The sequence below is a fragment of the Penicillium taxi genome (assembly GCF_028828555.1).
Source record: "Penicillium taxi strain IBT 34144 chromosome Unknown utg000001l_segment0_segment0, whole genome shotgun sequence".
NCBI classification, from domain to species: Eukaryota; Fungi; Ascomycota; class Eurotiomycetes; order Eurotiales; family Aspergillaceae; genus Penicillium; species Penicillium taxi.
In genome coordinates, this window is record NW_026643203.1 from 3,780,130 (window position 1) to 3,793,569 (window position 13,440).

Below are 13,440 nucleotides of genomic sequence, written 5' to 3' on the forward strand. Positions count from 1 at the left end.
ATCAGATTTATCTACCTATTTTGCAACCTATAGAACCTATTTCCAGCTTTAGCTAATAGCAAGCCATTATCATGTATCATTTCTTGACTTTGGCGTTTTTAGCCGCCCTCCCCTCGACACGCGCACTTGAGAGGGAGGACGGAGTGGTGAGTCTTTGTTTGACCTTATGATGGTTATCGGTCCAAAGTTGACAAAAATCACTTTTGATTAGGGGAGACTGCCAGCCCTGGGTTGGAATTCGTGGAATGCCTTCGCGTGCAATGTGAATTCCTCAGCTATTCTGACAGCCGCCAATGAGATAGTCAATCTCGGACTGAAGGATCTCGGATATGAATATGTCAACAGTAAGTACCGAGTCCTTCATCTTAATTAGCTGGTTCAGACATTAATATTTGAATATCATTCTAGTCGATGATTGCTGGTCTGTCATCGATGTTCGCAATTCGACAACTCAGCGCATCATCCCTGACATCACTAACTTTCCAGATGGAATTTCTGGGCTTGCAGATCAGATTCACGATCTAGGCTTGAAGATTGGGATTTATAGCAGTGAGTTTAGACTGGTCATTCTCTCTCATGAGGATAAACAACTAATCGTTCTTTTCTCAGGTGCCGGACTGACGACTTGTGCTGGATACCCTGCGAGTCTGGGGTACGAGAAGGTCGATGCCGAAGCATTTGCTGAGTGGGGAATTGACTGTAAGTGTATCTTCAGCTGATCGAGTCTTTCATCCAGTATACTAAGACGCATAGATCTTAAATATGACAATTGCGGTGTCCCCAGTGACTGGGAGGATACATATAGCGCTTGTGTTCCTGATGGAAATGATATAAATACCAATGGCACTTGTGTCGATATCACGAATCCAGCACCTGATGGCTATGACTGGACGACATCGAAGACCTTCACACGTTATGCGGACATGCGGGATGCCCTTCTTAGCGTGAACCGAACAATTTTGTACTCACTCTGCGATTGGGGATACGCAGATGTGAATACTTGGGGGAATAAGACTGGTAATTCCTGGCGCATTTCCGGCGATATCACGGGTGAGATCCATCTCTTATCCAAGTGCAGACAGTTACTGACCTTTGAAAATAGCAAACTGGACTCGGATTGGCCAGATCGCCAACGAGAACAGCTTCCTGATGAATTACGTCGACTTCTGGGGCCATCCAGACCCAGACATGCTAGAAGTAAACAACGGCAACCTCACAACGGCCGAGAACCGAGCACACTTTGCTCTGTGGGCGATCATGAAGTCTCCATTGATCATAGGCACGGCAGTACGTTGAATCCATCTGATATCCCCGCCAGTGTAAACCTACTAACAAGAGAATTAGCTGGATAGCATCAGCGATGAGAATCTCGCCATTCTGAAGAACAAGTATCTGCTAGACTTCCACCAAGACCCCATAATCGGACGCTCTGCCCGCCCATACAAGTGGGGGTATAACCCGGACTGGACCTTTGACCCATACCATCCAGCCGAGTACTGGTCTGGCCCGTCATCCCTCTTCAATGGTACGCTCGTGTTGATGCTCAATTCGGAGAACTCGACTGAAACTCGGACTGCGGTCTGGAGCGAGGTTCCAGAGCTTGGTGGCGATGCGTATGATGTTGTTGATGCATGGTCTAATGAGGATCTGGGGTGCGTGAAGAATGAATATAGTGTCTCATTGGAAAGTCATGATGTTGCTGTTTTAGTTGTGAAGGGGGAGTGCTAATGAGCTAGCTTTTAGTCTATAGTTACTCTTTTCGATAGAAGCAAAGACGAGAATGAACAGCTTCCTTCCAATTATTGCTTATTTGATGATATTTCAAGATTCTTAGAGGACGATCGAAGCCAGGTGTCGAAATTTCCAAGGGCGTGGGTGGGGATCACTGAAGGTTGATATGGATGTATAGAGATGAGCAGGGCCCAGGTACCTAGGTATATATGTCTTGATAAGACTGGCATGGGCGCTCATTTTACACCCGATACCTAGAAATGTATCTAGTACAATTAGTATTAGCATATGGTCCAGATTCCAACGTAGAGAACCACTATCTGTGACTAGCAGCCACTATAGCCTAGACTATAAACAAGACCCGCCGGCTGGTTACGTTTGAAAAGCCGATGGCTCTGGGGGTCTCGAAACCCGGTCTACTTGGTCTTGGAACACCTAAGTAGACCATTCAGACCCGGCTACATAAGCCATCTATTTTTGAAACCTTAAGAGATCCATTTGATCACGGGATTGGGACCCTCTCTCTTCGAGTACGAGTTGTTTTAACATACTCATCATTAAACTAACTAGCGGCGGTTGATTAATCAGTCTTATTCTACAATAATTCCGCTGTATCTCATACAAAATTACTTGACCAGCTCATAACATAGCAGGAAATTAGCGAAGTTGCCTCTGCTCAAGCATTACATATCACGTGATGGTCCACTTTTTACCCCGGATTCATGTCATCCTTCCCGAAACGCCTTTGTTGTTCTAAATTTAGTTACTATTTAATCATGAATTTCAAGATTCATGGCTATGTAAAGAATCTTTTTAAAAAACCGTGGAAATAATGGTTGATTTAATTTTATGACTTTACTTCATTTTTCAAGGAACAAGATTGGGGTAATAGTCAATCCCAAGGCACCGTAACGTATTTGGACATAGACATTTGGTCTATAATATTGACAATAATTAGTCATGGAACGTTGAGATGAATGGGTATGATCTCGTGTGACCGAATGCGATAAGATCTTCCCATGGTTGAGTGGTTCGCTGCTTTCGGACTTCTAAGCCACTGGTTCCATGGAAATGAGCAATCAAACGATATAACCGTTGCTCCTTCCTCCTAGCCTTCCTCTGTCCTTTCTAATCTATCAGCCTTATAACACTACTTCTACTTAAAAATATCCTTCCAAGGTTGTGGTCATAACTAATTGAATTGAAAAAAATGCCTTCACTGCCATGAATTGGCCATTCCGCTTTCACCATAACGAGTCCGGGTCGTTTCGCCATGGCAGATTGTTCGTTTACCTGGCATTAACAGCTAGCTTCCTACTTCTTTCCTACCAGTTCGTTCTAAACCGCGAGTCTCTGAGTTCAGTCTCACGGGTCGTGGGACATAGTCTCTTGGGGCATGGACACGAAGGGATTGAGAAGGAATTGGTATTTGCTGCTATGCTTAAAAGCGACATGTCTTGGGTTGACGACAACCTGCCTGGCTGGAGAACGAATATATATCGTGCTGATTTGGCTGCTGCTGAAGAAACTGAGGCCAATCTGACGGTCCCAATGAACAAAGGGAATGAGGCGATGGTCTTTCTCACGTATGTATCTCATCTTTTTTATCCTCTGTTTCAGGCCGTTCTGATTGGATTCGGATAGTTACTTAATCGATCGTTACTCCACGCTACCAGATGTAGTGATCTTCCTCCATGGTGGTCGTTACCAATGGCACAACGACAACCCACTATATGGTATGCCAACTATGTCACTCGATTACTTCTACCCAGCAAGTGTCATGATCTAACCTGTCTCTTGTAGATTCCCTCATTTCAATCAAAGATCTACATCTCAATTTCGTCCGCGAGGCAGGTTACGTAAACCTACGCTGCACCTGGCCAATAGGTTGTCCTTCAGAGCTCGAACCAGGTAGATACTTGCGCGATCGCCCTGATGATCCACAACATCCAACGGCTGTGCAGTATCCTGATAGTTTCATGGCATTATTCCCCGGTGAGGAGGTCCCTGAGGTCGTGGGCACGCCGTGTTGTAGCCAATTCGCCGTCTCGAGGGATCAAGTGCATCGACGAGAGAGAAAGGAGTATGAACATGCTCGACAGTGGTTGCTTGATTCAGAACTGGATTCAGCTACCAGTGGACGCATTATGGAGTATGCCTGGCATAGTATGTATTCATGGCTTCTGAGAGTTGGGATTTGAAGTTTGATGCTGACTTTATTACAAGTTTTGTTTGGAAAACCACCGCAGCACTGTCCTAATGCGACGGAATGCTATTGTAAAACGTATGGGTACTGCAATATGAACGAGGAAGATTTGCGCCAACAGTGGGTTTGGCGTGGTACGAATATTGATAAATGGATGGTCGAATCTAGGAACAAAACGGCTTAACTGGATATACAAAAGTTAAATAATATAATTCATAATTGATAAAGACAGTTGGTCATTTTTTTAAGTTCCGACCGTATTGATTTATCGCCACAGATCCTGTTGACTCGATCGCTTGTATCCAGCCGAGCTCTGGGGCCTTTCTTCATCTACTGGCACAGCGAGGAAGCCTCCAAACCCATTACCGACCAATACACTCTTGCGCGAATCGCCGCCCCAGGATCTATTCAGCTGCGCTTCCTGGAAGCTCACTGGGCGCGTCTTGGCAGGAGGCGACCCAATGATAGGATCTGGTTCATATGGAGTGAAATTCCACTCCAGTTCATCCAGACCCTTGCTGTAAACATTCAGGGGCTGAGAAAGTCCACGAGGAGATCTTCCGTCCTCGCCAAAGAGTCGTGGGGGAGGGGTGAGTAGAAGAGTGTCGGGGAACTGTGAGTCTCGGACGTACAAGTCGCGAAGAGCGGGTAATGAACGAGATAGCAACGATGTTATGAGGTACTTGTAATATGACTCGGTCGCTGGAGGCAGTCCTGGGCAGCCAGTTTCTGCTGTGATTTCATAATGCAGAAGGCGCAGTGATTTGGATGAGAGTGCGGGGATTTTCTGGTCCGGAAACGATCGTGATACTTCTTGTTCGATAGAAAGGCTCACAAGATGTGAGGAGAGTGACAGGATTTGATGCAGTGTCGAGGCTAGGACACCAGTTGAAATAAGAGTCAATGAGTTCAGGGTGGACTGGCTGTATGGCGATGAGAGAAATGAGGCAATCCCGCTCGCCGTCACATTGGGAACATCCCGAAGTGTGAGCTTCTCTAGCGCGGGTAGAGGTGGGAAAGAAGTGTTCCCCGCAAGCGCGGAATCATCCAGCGTTGGGATGTCATCGAGAATCAGATCGCGTAGATGGGGAAATGCTGCCAGGCTATTGCGAAGGATGGCAGGTTCGATTTGCAGCCCGGAGAGTTCTAATCTCTCTAGCTGGTTCCAGAGTTGTGATCCTGGCAGCCGCGCAAAGCTTCCCTCTGAGCCGTGGCGATAAGCCATGTGACGGAGATCGGTACATCGCACCATCAGCTCCTGTTTCAAGGCCATACAAGATGGTTCATCGCTATACAGACCAGTCGGAAGATCGACATAGCGAAGGTGGGGCAGTACTGAGATGGTGCGGGCGATATTGGCCTTGTTCGCTTCACGAGTCATGTACGGCATGCGAAGGGACAGCACCATATTTCCCAGACCTTGGGATTCCCGAACAGAGCGCATCAACAGTTCCAGACGGACTTGGGGTGCATCAATTGGATTCCCATTGCGATCGAAGAAAGAGCGTCTTTTTCGCTTGGCGGCCAGAGTCACTTCGAGCTGACAGTAATGGACAGGATCGATTCGAATATGGGTAAACCTGCCAAGTTAGCAATGATGTGAAATAAACTATCCCGCTGATTGAAGTCATACAAGAGTGTTCTTGCCTCCAGGAACCATCGTTTGCACACCTGGGTGCAGCACGCGAGGTCGCGCATGTCACACAGCATACAGCCATCACTCATTGACTCCTCTGAGGTATCATAAGAGCAATCATTGGTATGAGGACAGACAAAGGTAAAGATCCTGGCCAACACAGATCGTGGAAGCTCCCTGGTATAATCACGGCCGAGAAAGCGGGGCGGCGTTGGAGGCTCGGTCGCGCTGACATTCCCCGCACTATGCCTACCACTGTGCCTGGACCGAAGCCGTTCCAGAATTCCCATGAAGAAAGTGTGGTTCAAACTTCAGGGAAAATTGCCCAGGTAATGGGGATGAAGAAAGAGGAAGAAAGAGTAAGCACATATAAAGAAAATGTTGATCCAATAGCCGTCAAGGCCCAAACACCGTTCTTATGTTTCACGAGCGGGGATACCCTGGTATAAGCCACTACTTACAGCATAAATCCTCTAGGCTTATTATGGAAATATGTTTACTCAATACCCTGAGTACACATTAATTCAGCTGTTTCAAGGGTATGTAACTCACTGTTTCCAAGGTTATCTTGTGAATACAATAAATCTTCAATTTTCTACCTCAGAAGCATTCTATAAACTGGGAAAAGCGGATATCAGGCCTCCAAAGGCTGCATTGACAGGTAGAAGGCCGAATGATCTAGGATATAGATGAGCATTCGATGCATGTACCATATAGTTCTCTATGCTATAGGCTAGAATACAGTACTGACCGCTAGTGATATCGTCCTCAATGTCTTTGGTATATTTTCATCTCTCAATTTTTGAAGATCTTTCTTAGCCACAACATCAGTCTTTATATCCTCAAGCATGTTGTAGCAAAGCCTGAGGTTGCCTCTGAATGCCTAGCCTTCTTCAACACGACTGACCTAGTGTATTAGTATGATAAAACCTTCCAGTCGTTGGGCGGTTACTGTGTGGGCTCTTTTACATCACTGGAAAGTTTTAAGTGATATTCAACTTTTCTTATTCTGCTCCTCCAGCTACTCATCCAAGGCTTTGACATGGTGTCTCAGGGTCCTCTGCAAGCGGACCTCAATTACGACTATATCAATCCAGGATGGATCTGCTGGCTCTCTCACTTAGCTTTGTTGGTGCATACGTGGGTGATCTAGAAAGGTTGTTACGGCATTTTTTCTTCAGCCTTTTGCGCCCCTCATCAGTCTCCAAGTCCTTGGTAGATTCTCACAACAAGCACGTCAAAAAATTCCGTAGAAATGGTTTTTTACTAGGCTTCTTGGGCTAGTAAGTGCCTTGAGGGCACTGCAAACACTTGAGATTGCTGCTGAATAGTCATCGTCACAATCAATGTCTATCACTCTTTGGCCATTAGGCAAGTAATGGGTGGAATCTTCCGAGCAAAAGATACTTGGAGTCTATCACAATCGACCGAGTAGTTCAGGAGCTTTTTTTTGCCTTGGCGCGATTGTCTTCTCGGTATTTCAGGTTACAAGGTTAGCTCGAGGGATCGTCCACAACTGAGGATTTTCTCTGCTGTTTTCACTCCAGAGATTTTGCCGGTATCCTGCCCGTCTGAGGGCGGGCATTTTTGGCAGAATGCCAAGAATTATCCAGGTCCACGGGTGGTACGTATGATGTATGATGGAAGCAATAGTGGATATAGGGGTAGTTTCTAACTAGGTATATTACTAAATTATACCCTTATGTTTCTAGAGTGCCATCTTTGACCTCGGGATGAGGGAGTGGGAGTGGTAGATATGTAAAGAAGAATAGGTCCCGAGAACTCAATTCATATACCTTCGGGTTTCGTCATATATGTCTCCTCTTTTCGTGATGTTAAAAGTCAATGACAATGAAGTGATAGTGGAGTAATAAAGTAAAAAGTCAGATAAGGAAAAGGCAAAGTCGGAACGGAAGCAAGTGAGTAAAGTGAAATAGAACCTTGAAAGTGACTGCAAGTCGCATTTCCTCATGTGGAATCTTCTCGAGGTCTCTCTTGTACTAAGAGTCTTTCATCACTATATTATAACCTTTCAGGGCTCTAAGGTTGTCTAAGAGGTGCGAAGTCTCGAATTCCCAGTCTACCACGGTGACTTTGTTTGATCTACCTAGGTATGGTCCTCAAAAGAATACTTCTTGTTCTTGAAAAAGAAAGATGATAAAGGTAAATAGCCGCATTCTGCTTGGAACGAGAGATGCTTGATCTGGATACATAGATAATTAAATCTTTAAGATTCAAAAAGTTCAGCAAAAGATTTGGACTACTTGAAAGCTGGGGTAGTCGATCTATGATGTCACGTGACTTTAGATTCTTACCAAGTGGGTCTTTTATCTACAGTTGATTGGTTGAACCAAGTTTCGTCCCGCTGGATCCACTTGAACTCTCCCATGACGTCTACAATAACTCGGTAAGTACGGAGTAAGTTAGACTATTATTTATTTAGTTAACTGGATAGTTTCTTCAGGGTAAATTAGATAAGCTCTACAGTATATAATGTATCAAAGCAGGGGGATCAATTCTAAAAGCCCTCACATGTTTTTGCCCATTGATCAGAAACTAAGAATGACAGGTCAATTTAAGGTTTCCCGACGACAGTCTTAGTGAAAAAGGGGACTGACATCATTCGTTGTTCCTTGGTTTCCCACAATGATGTACTTCTTGAATACTATTTAATCCCTTAACTCATCCCATCTTCAATACCGAAATATCTATCCATAATTCCAAAATGGCTGAAATGAGCTCTGCTATAGAGACAAGTGCTCCATTGCCCACTCCAGCCTTCACCAACAATCATTCCGAGCATACTCTATCCGATGAAAAACTGAAGCACCGCTCCCCATATAAGCTCCATCTCCCTGGAGAGTTTGGAGAAATCAAGTGGAGCGCCCATTGCCAGTGTCGCAAAATCTCATACTCTCTGAAACAATATTCGCCAATAGATGCCAAATTCTGCCATTGTCGCACCTGCCAGGTCATGCATGGAGCCCCATACCAATGGGCAGCCATATTCAACAAGGATGATATTTCTTTCGATCATGGCTGTAGTGGCCTGCTGTTCTATTCTGCTTCTCATAATACTCAGGAATCAGAGCTTCCCATGAAGGTCTCGTGTTCCTTCTGTCATACTCTGATCATGGACGAATATGACGAAGTTTGCTTGCTCTTTCCGCAATTGATTGAGTTTGATGGGACATCAGATGACCGGCGAAAGCAGATGAATCACTTCAAGCCCAGGTATGCCTTCTTCTCTCTTTAAGTTAATTATGAACTCGAAGGCTAATACTCTCGATTAGCTGTCATGTGTTCTATGAACAACGCATGCTAGATATTTCTGATGGTCTTCCTAAGTGGTCTGAGATGGCTAATAGCAGTCGGCTCCTGAATGATGGTGGCCACAAGATATAATCTTAACGAAGGGGTGAGGTTAAAAGGTGGGATAAAAGACTCCGAGACAATGCGAGTATACCTAGGTCCAGTTCTATTTCCAACTTCCAAGGAACATCCATTTACATATTATAACCTTGGAATGCTTCATCATGCTACTCAATGGCTTGCATAAGTGACGCGTAGATCCAGAGTTGCCAAAACCGATAGTTCCTTTCCTCTCATAAGTTCTAGTTTGTAAGTACATGTTGCTTTTGTAAGACCTAGACCAGACATATTAGGAGCAAATGAAGTCATCTATATTTCATTTTTTTCTTCTTGGAAGTTGGTTATATTTTCACTAATCAAGAAACCCGCTGACACCCTATAGAGATTAGATTAGCGAAGACTGTTAAACCCATGTTGCTTGTATATGCAGTGATTCCAAGGCTTATACATAAGAAAGCTCAGCTTTAGGCCAATGGGAGTACATAAAATACTTGTTTACCCTCACCTATCTAAACACTGCTAATATACAACACATTCTATCGATCCCCACTACCTGCTTCGCTTTTTGTTTGGGGGTTTAGGAAGGTGAAGGTTACCGTACGTCTTACAGGGACCGGCGTAGTCTCTGTCCTTATCCACATACAGATGCTCGAAGCCAGTATCCCTATCCTCACCCTTGGAGTTTTCCTTCTGTTTCGTGAGCTCGCTCTCCTTCCGCTTATTGTTTTTCTCGGGGATTCCCGAAAGAAAGCCCACTTGTTCGTCCTTGTTGTTGATGAATTTGATATCCGATTGTTGGACGATGGGTCCTTCCGTAAATGCAACGTCCGCAATAAAATGGTTCAGGGACTTACCAACAGCAACTGGGGTCAATTTCGAGATATCACCAAGATTTCTATCGGCGTTGTTCATCTCTTTGATGCTTCCAGACCAGACTCGGATATCTTTGTTATCTTTGATAGTAGGAAGCTTAAGTTTCTTGACTTCTTGGATTGTCAAGACCACTTTCACAACGTCCTTTAGTAGGAGTTTTGGGTTGATTGTTGTAAAAGGAATTTCGAGAAGATTAGAAGTCTTGGTATTGTTTTCACCACTTTCTATGCCGGAAAGACCCAGAATGTCGTTAGGTAGCAGCTTGTAGACTTTGGTGTCCGGTTCGAGGTAATTGACGGTCAGGATTGGACAGGGTGCTTCGCTTCTAGCTGGAACTTTCCGGGTGATTGTAATTGTATTGTCGTGGCAAATTTCAAAGGTACAATATCATGAAGTTTGCTAAGCTGCTCTTGTGAAAGAGTCAAAGAACTGGCCTTGTTGTAAGTCAATGTATTGACTGTAGGGGGACCGTCGTTGACGAATTTGTGATGATGGGAATTGGTGGTGGGGAGGTCACCTTTCTCACAATCAAGCTCGTCCGCCATGATTTCCTTGATCGCTTAGTCTGTATTTTCTTCAATACTATTATAATATTAGTGGTGAGCCTGATTATCAAGTGTTTGGAGGTAGCATACCGTACTTTGGAACGTGGACTGGGGAGATAAGGAGATGAAAAGGAGTTGGAAGCTTAGAAATTTCAGAAAATGGAGGATGCGTATAGAACTTCAAGGAAAATCACTTTTAGGATTATACCATCTAGGTGGAAACGTACTGCTTCATGGTGACCTAGATTGAATGAAAAATGACCACGTAAGTATGAATCTCAGATACCTTATTATTTAGATCTTAGCAATAGCTTAATCCCATAGTATAGTATACATACACATATACTCAAGATGTAAAAGATATTTCCATTTTCCCAATAAAAGCTCTAACTCATTTCATGATACGCCTTTCCTGATAGACGTCTAAAAGCTGATCTTTTTCACTCCACACTTCAATACCACCTAATTATGAGAATCCAAATGCATTCAGCTCTCAGTCTTAAATTTTCAAGAAGCTCTAGAATTATATAATTTTATGTTTTGACCTGAAGAACTAATTACAAGACTAAAGGAAGCCCTAAGTATGAATATCTTGAAATGACATCATCCACCCAATCAAAACCACCTTATTTCCTCCCCACCTCATCGTCACATTTTCATCCAAAATAAATACAAGACAACAATTCCACTGCAGCGACTACACCATGTCTTGGTTTCAAAAAAGCTTCACGCTGCCTTCACGCAGCCGTGGCTCCTATCTCATCACGGATCAAATCCTATCGGAACTGCCTGAGCTCCGCGACTACAAAGTCGGCATGCTAAACCTATTCGTGCAACACACCAGCTGCGCACTCTCGCTAAATGAGAACTGGGATGACGATGTTCGTGCCGATATGAGTGATGCGCTGGATCGCATTGCGCCGACTGATCGCAAGGGTAATCTTTATCGTCACTCCGCCGAGGGGGATGATGATATGCCGGTATGTGATTTTCTTTTTATGTTTCATGTACCCCACCGTCATGACAAACTCGAGATGTTGCCTGATACATGTATATATTGTGTTGGATCTTTGCTTATTCCTGCCTCGCTTCTTTCTAGGCTCATATCAAATCTGCTCTTATTGGTGCTTCTGTGAACATCCCTATCTCTAACGGCCGTTTGGCTACTGGTACTTGGCAAGGCATTTGGTACCTGGAGTTCCGCACTAGCAGACACACTCGCAAGGTTGTCGCTACTATTCAGGGCCAGAAGGAGTAGGTGCTCTATGTCATTGATAAAAAAAAAATGAACGATCATGTCGATTGTATAGTCCAACTTGTATAGTCCCAGCCTGCTACAATATAGGCGACCCAACCCCTAGGAATACAACTACAACATTGGAAGCCAATCACATTAGGCGCATGGCAGAGATCCATTGATCAATATATCTGTACATAGCCTCGGGCCCAAAAAACTAATACACGCAAGGGAATGATCAACGCCAAAAAATGAATCTAATGCTAATCGTCTACTGCTCAGCTTCGGCCTTAAGGGGGTAGCTGGTAGTCGGCAAAGACTCGAGGTAGGTACGGTGGTGTTCGTGAGCCTATTTTTAGATAAGTCAGCGGCGGTCCAGGTTAACTCATCTAACAAGTATAAGCATACATAGGGGACTCCACAGTATCCGCAGGTCACGATCTCGGGCTTGTCGGTGTTGATAAAGATCTTGGGGTGACCAAGGGGGCCACCGCCGCCGTCACAGCTGACGGCCCTCTCCTTTGTCCAACTCACAGGCTGCTTGTGAATGAGCTCAATGGCGGCCATGGGTCGGGGCTATAAGTTGCGCGAGTTAGTCCTATATTCCTATATATGGTTCCGAGTGTTCGGAGCCCAATGGCATAAGTCGAATAAGTTATGGTCAACCCACCTGAGTCTCCATGATAGTCTGCTCAAATCGAATGCCAGTCATGGCCACCTCGCGGGGCTGTTGGCTGGCAGCCCAGGTGGTAGCGCGGTTGGGAGCCTGCATGCGACGGATCTGCTCGGCCTTGACGGGGTCCTCGCTTTGAAGACCATCCCACTTCACATGCGAGTCTGTAGGGACAGCGTTGGTCTCGGAGACATTGGGCTTGGCTACAGGCGGGGTCGGGTCGTTGGCTGGGATGCGGTTCTCAGACAGACGGGGCACGGTCGAGGAATAGGCGCGGGCAGTGAAGCGCGGGCGGACCGACGCCAGGGAGGAGAGGCGGCGGCTGCAGGACATCATACTGGGCAAATTGAGTCCTGGGGACGGAGGTAGTACAATGGTAGACAGCGGTGATAAGGAAGGTGTACCCTAATAAGGAAATGTTACTGCTGTGATCTCGCAAAAGGTGGTTTTAGAAACCAATGTCATGTGATCTCTAGCCAATAGAATCAGATTCCAGTTCCTGGTAACCAATCATAATCAACTTAAAAATTTCCGGATTAGGCGAAAACATGTCCCAATAGCGTCTCGATAGCAAAATATGTATGTCCAGCAATTCCCAATTCGCAATGACTTTTGTTTCACTCTCATTCCACTTTACTCCTACTATCACTTCCGCCTTCTATGCTTTGCTCGCCTGATTTCAAGTCGACTCTTGGGATAAATAGATCTTCTTTTTATACCTAACTAATATTTCTATAACCTCTTCTACCAAAGTTGAATGTCTCCAATTGAAATGAATACGCTGCTCTACATGAAGCACCACAAGCACGGTGGATTAAACGTACCGCCCTCCTACAATGGACTTATATGAGGATGAGAGCATAGATAGCAGTGCTGCTCAAAATCAGACAGTCCCACGATGTCATTGAACCAGCTCAGTAAGATTTATTCCTTCGCCAAATGACGAATATGGTTGCCGATCAGTTACCCAAAAAAAGCCTGGAATACTTGACAAACCGACATTTCCAAGTAGGGAAACAGCTCGGGAATACGAGGATATCAAGCTATACTGCTACCTGGGCTTGATCTCCAATCGCCTAGTGCCGCGACAAGATCAGTTTGAAGTCCAAAAGAGAGCCACAAGGACCGGGGACTAAACTACCGCCTTCCTACGGTGGCATCGACTTC

General features: G+C 45.0%; 7 protein-coding genes across 7 annotated transcripts; 4 read left to right on the top strand and 3 right to left on the bottom strand.

Moving 5' to 3' along the window:
• Positions 1-104: 104 nt before the first annotated feature.
• On the top strand, positions 105-1,728 carry N7495_001352 (glycoside hydrolase family 27 protein; the record flags this gene model as incomplete). The annotated part of the gene is made up of 6 exons (XM_057204022.1): positions 105-146; positions 212-344; positions 409-699; positions 754-1,050; positions 1,103-1,287; positions 1,345-1,728. Coding segments are annotated over 6 exons (1,332 nt in total), but the record flags the coding sequence as incomplete, so codon positions are not given.
• A 1,227-nt stretch (positions 1,729-2,955) lies between these two features.
• N7495_001353 (DUF3431 domain-containing protein) lies at positions 2,956-4,121 on the top strand (the record flags this gene model as incomplete). Its single annotated transcript, XM_057204023.1, has 4 exons — positions 2,956-3,317; positions 3,376-3,467; positions 3,535-3,897; positions 3,958-4,121. The coding sequence occupies 4 exons, from the start codon at positions 2,956-2,958 to the stop codon at positions 4,119-4,121; spliced, it is 981 nt and encodes a 326-aa protein (XP_057068096.1).
• Positions 4,122-4,202: 81 nt separating this feature from the next.
• On the bottom strand, positions 4,203-5,863 carry N7495_001354 (F-box domain protein; the record flags this gene model as incomplete). Its single annotated transcript, XM_057204024.1, has 2 exons — positions 4,203-5,517; positions 5,571-5,863. 2 exons carry the CDS (start codon positions 5,861-5,863, stop codon positions 4,203-4,205), a joined length of 1,608 nt encoding a protein of 535 aa, XP_057068097.1.
• A 2,435-nt stretch (positions 5,864-8,298) lies between these two features.
• Positions 8,299-8,978, top strand: N7495_001355 (GFA family protein; the record flags this gene model as incomplete). Its single annotated transcript, XM_057204025.1, has 2 exons — positions 8,299-8,807; positions 8,867-8,978. The coding sequence occupies 2 exons, from the start codon at positions 8,299-8,301 to the stop codon at positions 8,976-8,978; spliced, it is 621 nt and encodes a 206-aa protein (XP_057068098.1).
• A 516-nt stretch (positions 8,979-9,494) lies between these two features.
• N7495_001356 (uncharacterized protein) lies at positions 9,495-10,363 on the bottom strand (the record flags this gene model as incomplete). The annotated part of the gene is made up of 2 exons (XM_057204026.1): positions 9,495-10,153; positions 10,345-10,363. 2 exons carry the CDS (start codon positions 10,361-10,363, stop codon positions 9,495-9,497), a joined length of 678 nt encoding a protein of 225 aa, XP_057068099.1.
• Positions 10,364-11,067: 704 nt separating this feature from the next.
• N7495_001357 (YjbQ family protein) lies at positions 11,068-11,621 on the top strand (the record flags this gene model as incomplete). Its single annotated transcript, XM_057204027.1, has 2 exons — positions 11,068-11,343; positions 11,463-11,621. The coding sequence occupies 2 exons, from the start codon at positions 11,068-11,070 to the stop codon at positions 11,619-11,621; spliced, it is 435 nt and encodes a 144-aa protein (XP_057068100.1).
• A 250-nt stretch (positions 11,622-11,871) lies between these two features.
• On the bottom strand, positions 11,872-12,609 carry N7495_001358 (zinc-finger domain-containing protein; the record flags this gene model as incomplete). The annotated part of the gene is made up of 3 exons (XM_057204028.1): positions 11,872-11,949; positions 12,009-12,176; positions 12,271-12,609. 3 exons carry the CDS (start codon positions 12,607-12,609, stop codon positions 11,872-11,874), a joined length of 585 nt encoding a protein of 194 aa, XP_057068101.1.
• Positions 12,610-13,440: the final 831 nt, after the last annotated feature.